The sequence below is a fragment of the Lissotriton vulgaris genome, chromosome 1_2, assembly GCF_964263255.1.
Source record: "Lissotriton vulgaris chromosome 1_2, aLisVul1.2, whole genome shotgun sequence".
Taxonomy (NCBI): Eukaryota; Metazoa; Chordata; class Amphibia; order Caudata; family Salamandridae; genus Lissotriton; species Lissotriton vulgaris.
Genome location: NC_141686.1, coordinates 297,311,021 through 297,328,958, shown reverse-complemented (window position 1 = coordinate 297,328,958; position 17,938 = coordinate 297,311,021). Strand labels below are relative to the sequence as shown.

General features: G+C 46.3%; 2 protein-coding genes across 2 annotated transcripts in view; both read left to right on the top strand.

Moving 5' to 3' along the window:
- The window catches only part of LOC147736541 (aldehyde dehydrogenase family 3 member B1-like), a 404,208-nt gene that overhangs the window by 83,001 nt on the left and 303,269 nt on the right, over window positions 1-17,938 (top strand). The gene's annotated exons all lie outside the window — the stretch shown is intronic.
- LOC147736542 (aldehyde dehydrogenase family 3 member B1-like) overlaps window positions 1-17,938 on the top strand; it is a 288,913-nt gene that overhangs the window by 201,426 nt on the left and 69,549 nt on the right. Inside the window, exon 7 of the mRNA XM_086953282.1 lies at window positions 14,504-14,890. Coding sequence (XP_086809408.1) covers window positions 14,504-14,890 — 387 coding nt within the window. The remainder of the gene's footprint in view (window positions 1-14,503; window positions 14,891-17,938) is intronic.

Sequence of the window (17,938 nt, the reverse complement as noted above, 5' to 3'; positions counted from 1 at the left end):
TGCATTCTGTCAGATCTACAAGCATGGACTGAGGCAAAAGCTATAATCCCCGAAAATAAAACTGCCTTCAGACAAGGAATGGGCACGATCACAAACTTGGCTGCGTTAGCAATTCTCACGGAGAAAGCTGCTCTAAAGAACATAGGACTTTTTGTATGTTTTATCAATCTCAAATCTGCTTTTGACAGAGTTCCAAGAGAACGACTTTGGGTGAAACTAAAAGGATGGGGCCTTCCGTAAAAATTATTGGACGCCATAGTAACCCTTCATACTGAAACTTGGGCAAGGGTGAAGTTGGGAGATGGTAGCATCTTATCTTCCAAAATAAACATTCATAATGGCCTGAAACAGGGTTGCGTTTTGGCCCCAAGTCTTTTTAACTTGTATCTTGCCGACTTGCAACTTTATTTGTCAAATATAAATGGGCTTCCTCCAAAGTTGTCAGGAGACTATATACAGTATCTGCAATATGCAGATGATATTGTGGTCTTAAGCCAAAGCCTGATTAGCTTACAAAGAGTTGTTAACCAGCTGATAACATACTTTGATGAGCAAGGGCTAGAGATGAATAAGAAAAAAAACAAAAGTTATGCAATTAGCAGGCCCTAGGTGGTTTGCCAAAATGGAACAAATAGAGGAAGTCAGTTCATATAAGTATGTAGGGATACATTTGGGTCGAGTAATGTCATTTACTGAACAGAAAAGAGCAATGGAAGCAAGAGCACAATCACTAATCTTTGATTACAAACAACTGAAACAAAAACTGAGTTGCCCATCATATAGTCATCTTTTGAAAGTAATGGCCTCTCAATTAATCTTACAATTGCATATGGTTTGGAAATATGGCACGTCCGGAAATGTGAAGTTTTAAACAATATTCAGACAAAGGTGTATAAAGCCGATTTTTTTTTTTTCACAACAATTTTATTGATAAAGATGAGCAGAGGAAATAAAGTGGCATCCCACAATCAGGACGATACCACTAGACATTGTGAGTACAATCACAAAATAAATCCGAGCGTCCAAGCAATGAATCAGCAAAATCAATGGTATACAAGAGCATCAACCCTATCTTCATCTTTTCAAGAATCTATCCACCCAACTCCCCGAACCCTCCCTCAACCCTCCCTAACCCCATGCATGTGTGTGGGAATCATATGTACGAAAACTCATGACGCATCTAGTGTGTGTGTGGGAGCGGGCTCCGCCGGAGCATGCTGGGCTATAGGTCCTCCTCCGGTTCCTCTGGGGGATCTAGTGTCAAACCTCTGTAGTCCGCCCACCTCTTCCATATCTTGAAATGTTTACGAGGGCACCCTCGTGCTTCAAAGATTGGCCTCTCCAGACCCATACAGAAATCTAAGCCTGCTTTCCACGCAGTCAAGGGGGGGGGCCTCACCTCCTTCCACGCACGGGCCAAGTCTCTTTTGGCTACCATTAGCCCCAGGAGGAGCAAGTGACGTTTATAAACATTACCACCCACCCCTTCCAGGACGTGCAGTAGGCCCAGGCGGTGGGTACGGGGAAGGGTCCAGCCCAACACCTCTGACAGGCAACTCCATACACCCCTCCAAAAGCCAACTAGTTGTGAGCACGACCACATCGTGTGGAGCAATGTACCCATCTCCGCTCCACACCTCAGACACTCCGGGGACTCAATCAGGCCCGCTCTCCAAAGACGCTCTCTAGTATAATAGGCCCTGTGCAAGATCTTGAACTGAATGAGGCGAAACCTTATTGCTATAGCCGCCCCCCTCGGGGATTCCAATGCCTCCCGCCAATCATCCTCATCTAGCGGCCCTATGTCGGCCTCCCAGTTCGCCTTCAGCTGAAGAAGAGTGGAAGAGCAATGTATGACCATGGTCTGGTAAATGCGCGATACTTTTTTGTCTCCGAGGTCGCCCATAAACACCTTCGCCTCGATCGGGCTGAACTCTGGGAGCGAGTCAAGATTAGTTATACTGGGCGTCAATGCATGTCTAAGTTGCAAATAGCGATAAAATTGAGACTGGTGCATACCAAATTCAGCACTAAGAGCCTGAAAGGACTTGAGGGTCGTCCCAGACATCACATGGCCGAGCTGCGAAATGCCGATTGAGTCCCAGCCATCGAAGCCTGATAGTTTAGAAAGTTCTGGTAGTAGACCGTTGCGCCACAGCGGCGTTTCCGCGGTCAGTCTACCCCACCAGCCCATACGACGCAGGGCTTGCCGCCATATTGCAAATACAAGTTTGGTGACTCTCGGCAATGGCCGACGTAGCCGGGGTGAGTATAGGATGGTGTGGAGCGAGTTATCCCCCATTAACGCACGTTCTAGGGCGTAGGCCGGATCTCCACCGTCAACATACCACCATTCATTTAGAACAAGGAGATGAGCGGCTTGGTAGTACGACTGTATATCTGAGGTGGCCAGACCCCCACAGTACGTGGACAGAAAGCAGGTGCGCAGCGCTACCCTGGCAGCACCACCGGCCCACAGGAAACGGCCCAGCACTGAGTCGACCTGCCGAAACCATTGGGGTGGAATAGGATACGGATGGTTCTGTAGTTGGTAGAGTAGGCGCGGCAGTGCAACCATCTTAAAGATAGCCGACCTGCCAAAAATTGAAAGGGGCATTCTGGACCAGGTTTTGAGATCTGTCTGGACCCGCTCCCATACGGGCAGTACATTGCGTTCCCAGGCCGTGTCCACCGAGTTGGAGAGGAACACTCCAAGGTATTTCAAACCATCTGTGGCCATTTGCAATTCCGAAGCCCAGGGATCTGTCACTGTGTCCCCATGTAATACCCATAGGGTGGATTTACGTACGTTGAGGTAGAGACCCGACACCTCCCCAAACAGTTGCATGACCTCCAGAACACGTGGGCCGGAGTGCCGTAAATCGGTAAGGAAGAAGAGGACATCGTCCGCGTATAATGCAATTTTATCCGATAGTGTGGGATTCCAGTCGAAGCCCCGTATCAAGGCATCGCTGCGAACTCTGGCCGCTAGGGGTTCCATTGCCAAGGCAAAAAGATAGGGGGAAAGAGGGCACCCCTGCCTAGTCCCCCGGCCAATGCGGAATGTCTCTGACACCGCCCCGGCGACTCGCACCGATGCCGTGATGTCCGTATAAAGTAGTTTGATATAGGACCGAAAAACCGGGCCCAGGTTGAGCCACGATAGCAGTGTGAATAGGTACGACCAGCTGACCGAATCAAAAGCCTTGTTGATATCGGCCAATAGCAGTGCCGCCTGGTCCCCCAAGGCTCCAACAGCGTCCAATGCCGCCTGTGCCCGTCTAATATTGTGTCGTGTTGCCCTGTGGGGCATGAAGCCTGCCTGATCCGAGTGGACTAGGTCTGCAATATATGGAGCCAGGCGGTTTGCTAGGGCCTTAGCTAATATTTTGGCCTCTACGTTGATGAGGGAAATCGGTCTGTACGAGTCGTGGCTGCCTGGGGGTCTACCAGGCTTCTGAAATACTACTATTTCGGCATGGCGCCAATCGGGGGGTAGCACGCCCCGCGTCCTCGCCACTTCAAGAACCCGGCGATAGTGCGGCCCCAGCTGTACGTGAAATTTCTTAAAAAATTCACACGGGTAGCCATTAGGGCCAGGAGCCTTACCCGCGTTGAGCTGCCCCAGAGCGTCACCCAGTTCCTCCGCTGTGAGGGGTGTATCTAGGATCTCCTTGGTCTCGTCCGACACCCGTACGGGCGGTAAATCTGCGAAAAACCGGTCGAGGTCACTCTCAGGCAATCGGTCACATGAGGCGTATTGGGCTTCGAAGTATGAGGCGAAGCTCACCGCCAGCTCGCAAGGGTCAGTCAGGACCCCCCCATTACCGTCTACAATGCCCGGCAGCACGAGGGGTTGAAAGTTGTGTTGACATAGGCGATGGAGCATGGAGCATGACTTGTCCCCCCACTGATACACCCTACTTCTGGTGGCCAGCCACGCCTGTCTGGCTTCATCCATCAAGAGGGATGCATACGATTGCTGAGCTTGTAAAAGCAGCCTGAGCCCGACCTCATCACCACCCTCGCGGCGTTCCTGTTCTAGGGTCGCCACTCGCTCGGCCGCCACCACAGTTTGTTCCCGGCGCCGCCTACGGGCCTCCGAGCACAACGCGATATCCACTCCACGCACGGTAGGCTTCATCGCCTCCCATACTACCTCCACGTCCGCCCCCTCTAACAGGTTCTCCCGCCAGTAGTGATCTATGGTTTCTCGCAAATGTTTAGTATACGCGGGCTGTAGCAGATGCCACGAGGACATCCTCCACCTGAATGGCTGCCGTGCCCGCAGGAGGTCTACATTAACGGAAACCGGGGAATGGTCGGATAGGCCTCTCGGCAAGATGGCCGCGCTCTTTACTCTACTCAGGCAGTCACGAGGTAAGAATATATAATCTATGCGCGAGAAGGATCCGTGTACCGCCGATAAGTAGGTATATTCACGAGTCGCAGGGTGCATATGTCGCCAAGCATCCACCCAGCCCAGCCCCTCACTCATTGCATGCAGTCTAGTGGGTGGAAGGGACGGGGAAGGAGATTCAGCCGTCTCCAGGCGCCTCCGGCGATCCATACATACATCCATTACGTCATTCCAATCACCCCCGACTACTGCCACCGACTCAGATATATCTTCCCACACAGAGAACAGCCTCTCAGCCAGGGCCCACTGCAGGGGGGGGGGGGGCATACACACTCCCAAACACTATGGGCTCCGTGCCCACCTTGCCTTTCACAAACAGGTAGCGACCCTGTGGATCCGTCCAGTGTTTCTCGTGCACATATGCTATTCTACGGTGTATCAATATGGCCACTCCCCTGGATCCCCGAGTAAACCCGGCATGGAAAACTTGTTGATAGCCAAACCTCTGCAGGCCCAGCGCCTTCGTGCCCATCATATGAGTTTCCTGGAGCAATAACACATCCGCCGCAGCTCTCTTGCCCCATCGCAACACTGCCCCACGCTTAATTTTGTCTAGCAACCCCCTGACATTCCATGTAACCACTCGCATAGAGTCCTCTTGAGTCCGGTGAATCGAATCAGCCATAGTCTTTCGGAGTCCACCACATGAGCCCCCCACTCCAGCGCCACCCACCACGCGCCACATGAATCATTATCTCGACACACACATGCACTGTACTATCTACCCCAGAGAACATCACCAACCCCCCGACCCCCCAGTCCCCAACACACCCAAACCCCAACTCAGCAGCCACAACCCCGACCGCCCGTCCCCCGCCTCCCCCCACCCTATACCTCACTGAACCATGAAGTACCTGTCGCGGTATGAGTAGTCCCGAGACCGAAACAGTGGGCTCAGGCCCACTCATACCAATGGATCCCAACATCCCAAAAAGGAACAGCAAACTCACCCCCTCCCCTCAGTGACCCTCTCACAACGGGAGAGTGGCAGCCACCATTATGCAGTCCCCGAACCCCCCCCCAAAACAGCCTCATCTACTCTCCGTAAACATTGGCAGCGCTGTTACAAGGCTGCGATACAGCCAGCAGTCCAGCGGGTCTCAGGCGACCAAGTGTGTCCATCTGGGACTCGCAGCATCAGTAGCAGAATAGGGAGCCGAGGCCCCGGAGACTTCAATGATCCGTGCTTGATTGTTCAGAGTCCTCGGTTCTGGCAGTGTGTTGCGTGTCATCCGCCGAGGCCGCCCGCTTGCGTGATTTGGAGCGTTTGCTTCGTCCATGTCTAGTTGATCGGTCACGCTGTGGCCGAGGCGAGCCCCCAGGGGAGCCCGGATTGAGCCCCGGTTGCGGATTCGGTCTGACCTGCACTGTTTCATCAGTCCATCTGAACAGGTCTTCCGGCGTATCAAAGAATAGCGTCCGTGACTGGAAGATCACTCTCAAGCGCGCCGGATACAGCAGGGAATACTGTAGCTTTAGGCCCCTCAACTTCGCCTTGGCTGCCATGAAGGAGTGGCGCTGCTGTTGGACGAGTTTAGTGTAGTCCGGGAAGATCAAGATCTTCTGATTTTCACATAAGAGAGTTTCTTTATTCCTAGCTTCCCTCAAGATGGCGTCCCTGTCATGGTAGTTCAACAGCCGTGCGATCACCGCCCTAGGTCGCTCACCCTCCGGTGGTTTCTGTGTCAGGGCACGGTGCGCCCTTTCAATAATAAAGCATGTAGACAGCGACCCCGGGGGCATCCATGATTCAAGCCACTGTGTAAGGAACTGTTCCATGCCACTCTTCCCACAGCTCTCTGGAAAACCAAGGAAGCGGAGGTTGTTACGGCGCGCCCGCCCTTCTGCATCCTCCACGCGGAGCGCTGTAATCCGCTGCGCAGTTTCCATCGCCGCCATCCTCTTTTTAAGGCTACTCACATCGTCCTCCACCACCGACACCCTGGATTCTGCCTCCGTGATCCGCGCCACTGCGTTCCTCAGGTCCTGGCGCAATAATGTCACATCTGCGCCTACGGCCCCTATCTTGGCGTCCAGCATGTCTCGTGATTGGGTTATGGCCGCCATAAGGGCCGCGTTGTCTGGCCCCCCTCCAGGCGGGCCGCCCCCCTGACGACCCGGGGCCCCCACTAGGCCCGGTGAATTTATCAATGGTGACTTGCTTAGTGGAGCTAGTACCCCCCCTGGTCATGGTGGCAGGTAGTAGGGTCACTGGACTGCCGCCCGTGGGAATCGCAGACTGGGCGCTCCGGACCGGCTTAGTGTTGGATATACCGCCGTGTGGATCTCAGTCACTGCCCCCACACCAGCCGCCAATGGTCGTAGCTCGCCGTGACCGGTATCGCTTGTCCAGTCGGAGCGTGGACCCCCTGCGTCTCGCACCACAGCGATGTCGTCCCTTCTGGTCCGTGGGCTCGGGGGGGGGGGAGGGGGGTGTGGGGGGCCCCCACTACTCACAGTTGCTGCTGGAATGCTGCGGAATCGCCTCGGCACAGTCGCCGCCGATAGGGCTCTCCAGGGCGTCCGTCTCCCCCTTATGCCGCCGGCCTCTGACACCAGGCCACGAAAATCGAGGTCCCGGCTGCGCCCGGGCCACCAGGCCGCCTCTGCCGCTCCGGGCCGTCCGCCGCGTCTACACTGCCCTCAGGCCCAGCCAGGCCTCGGAAGGATGATGCGCCAGCAGTCTCTCCGCCCCAGGGCAGGCGGGCGCCGCCGCCGTTCCTTGGCCGCAACCCGCTCCTCGGCAGCCCCAAAATTGAGGCCCCGGCTGCTCCGCAGTCCACCAGGCCGCACTGCGCACCCTGCCGCCCAGCTCCGCTCGGAAGTGCAGGATCGTCTCCGAACACACCGGACGGTCCCTGGCACCGCCGGCGACCTTAACCCCGTTTTTGGCTGTGTGTCAGGGGGTCGGGGACCAGGATAAGTCGTCGGATCAATGGCGGGCCGGCGGGAGCTCTATCAGGCTGCAACCGCCATCGCCGCTTGCGTAGCCACGCCCCCATAAAGCCGATTTTAACCTTCCAAAAAGTGCATCACCTGCACAGATCTGTCTGGAGTTTGGTCTACAAAACCAGGAATTCCAGCTTTGATCGGTTTTTATAAAATTTAGCTGGAAACTCTTTGCAGCAGATCCTGGCTCTCTGAAATAAAGGCTCAGTTGGTTTCGCAAAAATCGCACACATGGGGCGACTATTTACAATTAGCACTAACTACTCTAGACATACAAGAGGCATGGGATAGTAAGATGGAAAGGGCGGCATTTAATAAAGCGTGTAATTGTACTGCAAAAAATCTGTCCCTTGTCGAAGATAAAAGAGCTTTGGTAAAACGCAAACACTCCTGGTCAGTTATAAACTCATATGTTAAACCAAAACCGCAAGCTTAGTTGGAGGCACATTTTTGATTGTTTAAAATTTTTTTTTTATGATGTATCGGTTTGGAGAATTTGAAACAAAACAAAGGATTTACGACAATCATGGAAAGGAAAATTTCCAAATGAAAACTGCCGTTTATGTGGATACCACACCGAATCTTTATGTCACCTGATGTGCGTTTGTCCTGCTTTGAAAGAAGCAAGAATGAGACTCTTAAAACCAATTTTAATGATCTTAACATTGGCACCAGTAGACAAACTGTGACTTGTTGGTTGGGGGGTGCATCAACTATTCTTATCTGTCGAGGGGTTACATATCTTACCTTGATCAACAACCTCTTATGTAAAGAAGACAAAACAAAATTAACTAGGCTATAAATGAATTGGCAACATAGATGAATTGTAAAAAATGTTTTAATTTTCAAGGGTTTTTAATGTATTTTAGTTTAAATCATGGAAATTAATTGTTAATCAAGTAATTTATCTTTAGTACTATGCTTTATGGTTGTGATAACCAAATAAAGTTTTTCTTGAACTAAATTGAGCAAAAGAATGCCAGCCCAATGAAAGGTACTGAGAGGGTTAATGCTGCAATAAAATGTAAGCAGCCAAGGGGCCGAGCAGCTACAGTGTAACATGAGGTTGAAAACATGATTAAATAGTCACCCCACAAGCAGATCAACAGAACAAAGCGTAAGGATATTGTACTAATTCCCTGCTCCTTGTTATGTTATGCATTTTGTCTTCTGCATGGTACACTTTCTTTGCAGCCGGAATATTGACCCTCTGCTACCTTGCAATGAGTCAAAGCTTCTTTCACTAGACAACTCCATCTCTCTAGCAAGAACATTAATCACTGGAGTTATCTTGACATCGTCTGGAATTGCTTGAGGCCTGGAATGTGTCAGTGAGTGCTTTTAAAAGCAAAATAAACTTGGGAACAGGCCCCTCTACTCTGAAGTCAGTATACAGCGCCATCACACCCCCCTTGTGCGGGCCCTGCGTTCTTGTTCTGCATTTATTTAATGTAATACATTCAAATGCATATTTACAGGGAACAATTCTTCCAGAAAGAAACATTTTGGCCTCAGCACTAAACCAAGAGCAGAGACTTCCAACCCCTCAGCCAGCAACCAAGCACAGGTCCTGGAGGATAGGAAAGAACACAAGCAGCATGCATACAAAAGTATCATTTGATGCGTTGACTTAATTGAACTGAAACAATGGCTGTTTTTAAGTAGTGGTTCAACTTTTTTACTTGATTTAGAGCTGCAGTAGCTAGATGGCATGCTGTTGAGTGCTTTTGTGCCTGTTTCTAGAGGAAATTAAAGCAGGCAGACTTAGACTTAAAACCACAATAATTAATTATTTGTATTCTAAACAAGCCTGGGAACTGTCTTCAGGAAGAATACAAAAGAATGCCCAAGGAAATCCAAATAACGTTTTGCTCTTGGAACATTCACGGTTTTAGAGAAATGAGCCAGGATCCAGAGACCCTAGTTTTCTTAGAAGGTTTTGATATTATATTACTGCAAGAAACGTGGAATCTGACCCCAAAAACAATAGTTGGTTACGAGGATAGCCACATTTTGGCGGAAAAAAATTGTAAATATGGTCACCCGAGGGGGGGGTTTGTCATTATACGTCACAGAAAAATTAAACTGGCATATGGAAGACCTCGACATGGGCGAAATTTGGCTGCAAGTAGTAAAATTGGAGGGTAAAAATCCAGTAATTGTAAAGCAGTGGCAGTTGTTGATTTTAAATATATATATTCATACAAATAAAAACGAGAAGAAGGATACATTTTCTCGTTTGACAAATTTGATGAAGGTTTTGCAAACCACCTTCCAATGTTGCGAGTTGATAATTTCAGGCAATTTTAATACCAAAATAGTAGGGACCACTCCGAAAAAAAGAGTACGTCGACAGCTACACGATGTAGATAATCAAAAGCATGAATTGGAAAAACTTGGTCTATGTATCTTAAATGGAAAAACAAAGGGAGACCAACCTGCAGGCATTACCTTCTTAAGGGGGAAAAACAATCCACGATTGATTACACAATGTTAAGCAACAATTAATCCATACAGTTGAATTATTCCACATTCAATCTCGCCCTGAAAGTGACCACTTCCCGCACGTTCTCGCCATACATGCGAACCTGAGTCAAGAAAAAATCACCAAAACTCTAACAGAAATGCCAGTAATATATTATTTAAAGAAGTTAAAATGGCGTGGTAAAAAAATATAAAATTTATCATGGAGGCAGTGCATAAACATGTAAATAACAGTAGTTAGCAGAGGGTTCAAAAGTTAGAAGAGGCTTGGGAAATATTAGGGAAATCCCTAGTAAATACATTTCCAGTACTCCCATGACGCCCAGGGTCGCAAAGAAGAATACATGAACCATGGTACACTATCCAGCTTCATGACCAAAAAAGGGAAATAGCAAGGGAGGTGAGAAAAAGAACTGGCGAAGTAAGAGCAAGAAAAATAGTAAATAAGCGACACATCAAAGATATGAGGAAGATATACAAGGAGAAGTGCAGGGGGTGCAAAAAAAAGAACATATGGTTAATCCCTGGGTGAAATTACTATGGGTCAGTAAACTGGCAAACAGCAGCGAATTTTGGGACATTCTAAATAAACTAATAAAGGGAACAAGAATGTATCAAATGGAAGGAATAAGTGAGGTAAATTGGAGGCGACATATTCAAAATCTGTATAATCATTTAACAAATGATAAGCAACCTAGTCTGGAAAATGACCTGAAAATAGCGCGGGAGGAAAAGCAGTATATATTTACTAAGTGTCTATCTTGGAAAATGGGCACATTGAAAAAGACTTTTCGGAATTATGCCCCATCGGACCAACCCCCTTAACTAACAGCACATTATTAAAGGAAGTAATAAGAAAACTGAAAACGGAGGGTGCAGCTGGGCCTAACGGCCTTCCAAATGCACTTTTCAAGCAAGAGCCAGACTTCTGGGCCAATTATCCTAGGCCATTATTTAATCATTTGTGCTCCCAAAATAAGACCCTAAAATCGTGGAAAGGGAGTATATTCCACCCCATTTACAAGAACGGAAGTCGTAATGAGCCTGGGAATTACAGGCTCGTCGCCTTGATGGATGTGGAGGCAAAACTCTACGCAACATGCATTCTGTCAGATCTACAAGCATGGACTGAGGCAAAAGCTATAATCCCCAAAAATCAAACTGGCTTCAGACAAGGAATGGGCACGATCTCAAACTTGGCCGCTGCTGCTCTAAAGAATATAGGACTTTTTGTATGTTTTATCAATCTCAAATCTGCTTTTGACAGAGTTCCAAGAGAACGACTTTGGGTGAAACTAAAAGGATGGGACCTTCCGTAAAAATTATTGGACGCCATAGTAACCCTTCATACTGAAACCTGGGCAAGGGTGAAGTTGGGAGATGGTAGCATCTTATCTTCCAAAATAAACATTCATAATGGCCTTAAACAGGGTTGCGTTTTGGCCCCAAGTCTTTTTAACTTGTATCTTGCCGACTTGCATCTTTATTTGTCAAATATAAATGGGCTTCCTCCAAAGTTGTCAGGAGACTATATACAGTATCAGCAATATGCAGATGATATTGTGGTCTTAAGCCAAAGCCTGATCAGCTGACAAAGAGTTGTTAACCACCTGATAACATACTTTGATGAACAAGGGCTAGAGATGAATAAGAAAAAAAACAAAAGTTGTGCAATTAGCAGGCCCTAGGTGGTTTGCCAAAATGGAACAAATAGAGGAAGTCAGTTCATATAAGTATTTAGGGATACATTTGGGTCGAGGAATGTCTTTTACTGAACAGAAAAGAGCAATGGAAGCAAGAGCACAATCACTAATCTTTGATTACAAACAACTGAAACAAAAACTGAGTTGCCCATCATATAGTCATCTTTTGAAAGTAATGGCCTCTCAATTAATCTTACAATTGCATATGGGTTGGATATATGGCACATCCGGAAATATGAAGTTTTAAACAATATTCAGACAAAGGTGTATAAAGCCGCTTTTATCCTTCCAAAAAGTGCATCACCTGCACAGATCTGTCTGGAATTTGGTCAACAAAACCAGGAATTCCAGCTTCGATCGGTTTTTATACAATTTTGCTGGAAACTCTGTGCAGCAGATCCTCGCTCTCTGAACAGCCTTTGCTGGTCCGAAATAAAGGCTCAGTTGGTTTCGCAAAAATCGCACACATGGGGCGACTATTTACAATTAGCACTAACTACTCTAGACATACAAGAGGCATGGGATAGTAAGATGGAAAGGGCGGCATTTAATAAAGCGTGTAATTGTACTGCAAAAAATCTGTCCCTTGTCGGAGATAAAAGAGCTTTGGTAAAACGCAAACACTCCTGGTCAGTTATAAACTCATATGTTAAAAAAAAACGCAAGCTTAGTTGGAGGCACATTTTTGATTGTTTTAAAAAAAAAAAAATGTTGATGTATCGGTTTGGAGAATTTGAAACAAAACAAAGGATTTACGACAATCATGGAAAGGAAAATTCCCAAATGAAAACTGCAGTTTATGTGGATACCACACCGAATCTTTATGTCACCTGATGTGCGTTTGTCCTACTTTGAAAGAAGCAAGAATGAGACTCATAAAACCAATTTTTATGATCTTAACATTGGCACCAGTAGACAAACTGTGACTTGTTGGTTGGGGGGTGCATCAACTATTTTTATCTGTCGAGGGGTTACATGTCTTACCTTGATCAACAACATCTTATGTAAAGAAGATAAAACAAAATTAACTAGGCTATAAATGAGTTGGCAACATAGATGAATTGTAAAAAACTTTTTAATTTTCAAGGGTTTTTAATGTATTTTAGTTTAAATCATGGAAATTAATTGTTAATCAAGTAATTTATCTTTAGTACTATGCTTTATGGTTGTGATAACCAAATAAAGTTTTTCTTGAACTAAATTGAGCAAAAGAATGCCAGCCCAATGAAAGGTACTGAGAGGGTTAATGCTGCAATAAAATGTAAGCAGCCAAGGGGCCGAGCAGCTACAGTGTAACACGAGGTTGAAAACATGATTAAATAGTCACCCCACGAGCAGATCAACAGTACAAAGCGTAAGGATATTGTACTAATTCCCTGCCCCTTGGAGGAAGAAGGAGGGACAAAGAGGCTGGACTGGCCACTAATAAGCAATAATTTTTAAAGGACAAATAAATGAGAAGCAAGGAATCGCATTTGGCCCACAGAGATATATGTATACTGACGTATACAAGAGGCCGTACGCTTACGCTCGACGTAAAAATGACTATCTAGCGGGATTCCTGCAGGATCAACCCTCCAGGTATCAATCTTTTTAACTCCTTCATGACCACTTACAGGACTTCTTTAAATGTGAATTTCTCAAAAAACTACTGAACGGGTGTATACCAAATAACAAAAAGCACACTTTATGAGTAAAGTTCTAACATTTAGCCGCATTTGCTATCATTCCATTCAGCCATTTTTCTGTTAAGACCTCCTAAAAGATTACAACACAACATAACAAAAAGCACACTCGCTTTATAAGTAAAGTTATAACTTCAAGCCAAATTTGGTATAATTCTATTCAGCCAGTTTTCCGTTATCACGTCCTAAGACTTCCTATGTGAGTTAATATGGAAAATTAATGTTTTGGGACCACCTTTTTCTAAGCCCCTGCTTCACAAATAAGTGCAAAACATTCCAGGGAGCTGCTGAAAAGGTTGAACTTTTTTATGCCAACGTTTCATGAAGATTCGTCAAATGTCGTCGTCAAAAAATTAGTGAAACAAAATCACGTTGTGTATGTAAACTCTGCCCTAATAACAATGGTAATAAAACTATTACACAGCACATCTCCATATGATTTATACCATGGCATTTTTGTCACATGATTTTTGTTTTTTGAATGTATTTAGCTAAAACCATGATGCAAAGGTTTAAGTATGTGCAAAGAGGTAAATTCAGAGTGAAGAGGCCTGCTGCCTATCAGGTAAGATGTTTTTCCCTGTGTAATGTCATTGCAACCTGCAATCAGTGAGTGAGTTAACAGTGGTCTTCAAATGTCAATTCCACTCTACTGTGGTGGTAACTTTGCTTTGTAGTTATAAATATGTCTTTATTTGTAAGGATGCCCTGGATTCAATGGCATTGGGCCACATTTGTTTTCAGTGCATTTAACCATGCTATGGCGGTGAAAAGAAACGTGGCCCAATAACATGTTATTAAGGGTAACTCTACTAAAAAACACATTCACACATTAGATCTTGGCGGACGGGGTACTCCATCACAACGGTGACGGATAGCCCATCCGCTGAAATCCAAATCCCATTCTATCCTATGGGATTTCTATTTCGGCGGACACAATATCTGTCATCGTTGTGATCGAGTAACCCGTCCGCCAAGATCTCAATCAGGCCCTAAGTGCTAGTTTACAAATTGGAGGTAAAAATAAATGGCAGTGAAAATGGGCGTTGTGTCTTGACATACCGAATGCCGAACATTTGGGCTCCGCTTGTGACCTTAAAAGTGTGAACGACATCCCATGCACCATCAGAAACGTCAGTCCCAGCCCAGTTAACATATGGCAAGTCTGTGATGGCTTCTCTGTTTTGCATTAAGTATTGTAGTAGTCTGCACACTTCCTTGTCTCTAAATATGAATGCTTACATCTTTGTTCCACGCTTCAGGAAGCCCCAATGTTGGGAAAATCATAATGAGTGCCGCAGCGAAGCAGCTGACACCTGTCACGCTGGAACTGGGTGGGAAGAACCCCTGCTTCGTTGATAATGCGTGCGACCCCGAGACCACCGCCAACCGAGTCATCTGGGCCCACTTTTTCAATGCTGGCCAGACCTGCGTGGCTCCAGACTATGTGCTGTGCACCATGGAGATGCGCGAGCAGCTGCTGCCGGCCATGAAGGAGACTCTGGAGAAGTTTTATGGAAAGGACCCGAAGCAGTCCCCCGACTTTGCACGTATTATCAACGACCGACATTTCCAGAGGCTAAAGGCACTACTGGGATCTGGCACCATAGCCATCGGTGGGGAATGTGATGAGAAAGAGAGATATATCGGTGCGTGGTTTTGAATCATTATTTACTCTTCTTCTTTTAGAAGCTGTTAAATGTCTATGTTTATTTGTCTGTTTTCTTCAGAATGAACTTTGAGACCTTTTCAAACCTCCATCATCTTGTTTGTCCTTACGACAGATCTAAAAGATGCATTTCTGTAAATTTCTGCATTTAGGGCGTTTTTTTTATTAGAATTATGTTCTAAAGGGACTTCTAGGGGACTTTTCTAGGATTTTATGTTTATGGTGTAACCCGAGTAAGTAGCAGCTCCTTTCTCCATTCATTAACAGACACTATATGATACCATGTAAATAGCTGATACAAATTATCCTAAGCAAAGAACTCTACTGAAGCATAAGATGTGATGTGGCTCCACTCACCAATTTTCAAATTTCTGAGGCTACAGCTTTAATAGTGAGTTAAAAGAGCAGCTCTACTCGATTATATTGGGATCCTAAGTAATGAATTTTATTGCTGGGGTTAAGGTGAACCCTTTAGGCTTTGGTAGTGAAATGTCTCCATTTGTGAGTTGAAGGTGCAGCTTTACTTATTGACGTCATTGTCGTGAGTTCGAAGAAACAATTCTTCCATTACTGAGTTAAAGAGCAGGTCCTCTCACTGCCCACCAGGCCCCTTTACCTAGGAGGTTCTCTATCCATGAGCTGATCAAGCAACCCATCTCACTCCTCATCGGCCCTTAACCAAGATGAAGGTTTATCTCTAACCTAAAACCCCTACATATCCAGTTTTACTATATAAAACCCCACCTATATGTACCATGACCAAGAGTAAAAATTAGAATACCAAATATCCTTCACTAAACAAATAATAATTAGTTCCCTTCTGACCTAATGGCATCATATCTGACAGTACAAGTCTCCATAGACACAAAACAATGACAGACAGACTTATGAAAGGAATAGGCCCTCTGAGTCTCAGACAAGAAGAACTGAAGGCGGCAGTAACCTTTGAGAGATCAGCAATCACAACAAATCACTGCAAAGCATTTCACTTGTGCACATTTTAATGCACGTGACGGGAGAAAAAATTAAAACACACAGTCACATGTAAATTACTTATATAGCATGCAAAATCATCAAGAATCATAAGTAAATATTTATTATTCAGAAATATCTTCCAGAAATCCACCACCTGATGATGATAACAACACGTTACACAGTATTCTATCTAAACAGCTCTTAACACTGTTTCTCTTATTTTCAGTGTCTTGTGCCTTGAGTCTTCCAGTGTCTTGATATCATCATAGGCTCACACTTTAAGGTTCTACACCTCGATATTTTGTCTTTTTCACATCTTGGCAGATGTTGCTGACACCATCTTTTCACTTTAAAAAGTAAGATCTTTGCAACAAATTACTTTCAGAATTTTCAGCAAAAGAATTTAGCTCATAAGAATAATAATTTGTGTAATTAGGATTTTTGGGAGAACAGTTCCACCTAGGTTATCGAACCATTCGGCAACCTTTGCAAAGCCCTTTCTAATGTGACTAAGCCTTGTAGCAGCAAAATCCTATAATCAATACTCTTCAATGTTCTTTGCCTCACGCAAAATGTTAAGTGATATTACTAATATGTTACCAATACTGTTGTCTGGAATGCAAGTACGATTTAGGAAGGGGGTGGTGATGAACAGAGTGTCTGAGTTAAACAGACCACTCTTACCCAGTCCAAAGATCAGGGCTTGATCCATCACCGTTATTTATCTCACTGCCCCATCCCAGCTCAGAACCTGGCTATATGCAAATCAGTCTGTCCCTGGCCCAGTGCATCATGGGAACAGGGCAGACTAAACTACCAAGCCAATTCTTCACCAGAAAGGAGACAAGCTACCCGGGACCGGTTTCTGGCATTTCAGCCTTCTTCGGCCCGGCTTGCTTGAATCCTGATGGAGCAGTGAGAAAGGGACTCATGTCTGAGTATACCCTGCCACACCTATAGTGGCCAAAAACGATTTAGGAAGGGGGTGGTGATGAACAGAGTGTCTGAGTTAAACAGACCACTCTTACCCAGTCCAAAGATCAGGGCTTGATCCATCACCGTTATTTATCTCACTGCCCCATCCCAGCTCAGAACCTGGCTATATGCAAATCAGTCTGTCCCTGGCCCAGTGCATCATGGGAACAGGGCAGACTAAACTACCAAGCCAATTCTTCACCAGAAAGGAGACAAGCTACCGGGGACCGGTTTCTGGCATTTCAGCCTTCTTCGGCCCGGCTTGCTTGAATCCTGATGGAGCAGTGAGAAAGGGACTCATGTCTGAGTATACCCTGCCACACCTATAGTGGCCAAAAACGATTTAGGAAGGGGGTGGTGATGAACAGAGTGTCTGAGTTAAACAGACCACTCTTACCCAGTCCAAAGATCAGGGCTTGATCCATCACCGTTATTTATCTCACTGCCCCATCCCAGCTCAGAACCTGGCTATATGCAAATCAGTCTGTCCCTGGCCCAGTGCATCATGGGAACAGGGCAGACTAAACTACCAAGCCAATTCTTCACCAGAAAGGAGACAAGCTACCGGGGACCGGTTTCTGGCATTTCAGCCTTCTTCGGCCCGGCTTGCTTGAATCCTGATGGAGCAGTGAGAAAGGGACTCATGTCTGAGTATACCCTGCCACACCTATAGTGGCCAAAAACGATTTAGGAAGGGGGTGGTGATGAACAGAGTGTCTGAGTTAAACAGACCACTCTTACCCAGTCCAAAGATCAGGGCTTGATCCATCACCGTTATTTATCTCACTGCCCCATCCCAGCTCAGAACCTGGCTATATGCAAATCAGTCTGTCCCTGGCCCAGTGCATCATGGGAACAGGGCAGACTAAACTACCAAGCCAATTCTTCACCAGAAAGGAGACAAGCTACCGGGGACCGGTTTCTGGCATTTCAGCCTTCTTCGGCCCGGCTTGCTTGAATCCTGATGGAGCAGTGAGAAAGGGACTCATGTCTGAGTATACCCTGCCACACCTATAGTGGCCAAAAACGATTTAGGAAGGGGGTGGTGATGAACAGAGTGTCTGAGTTAAACAGACCA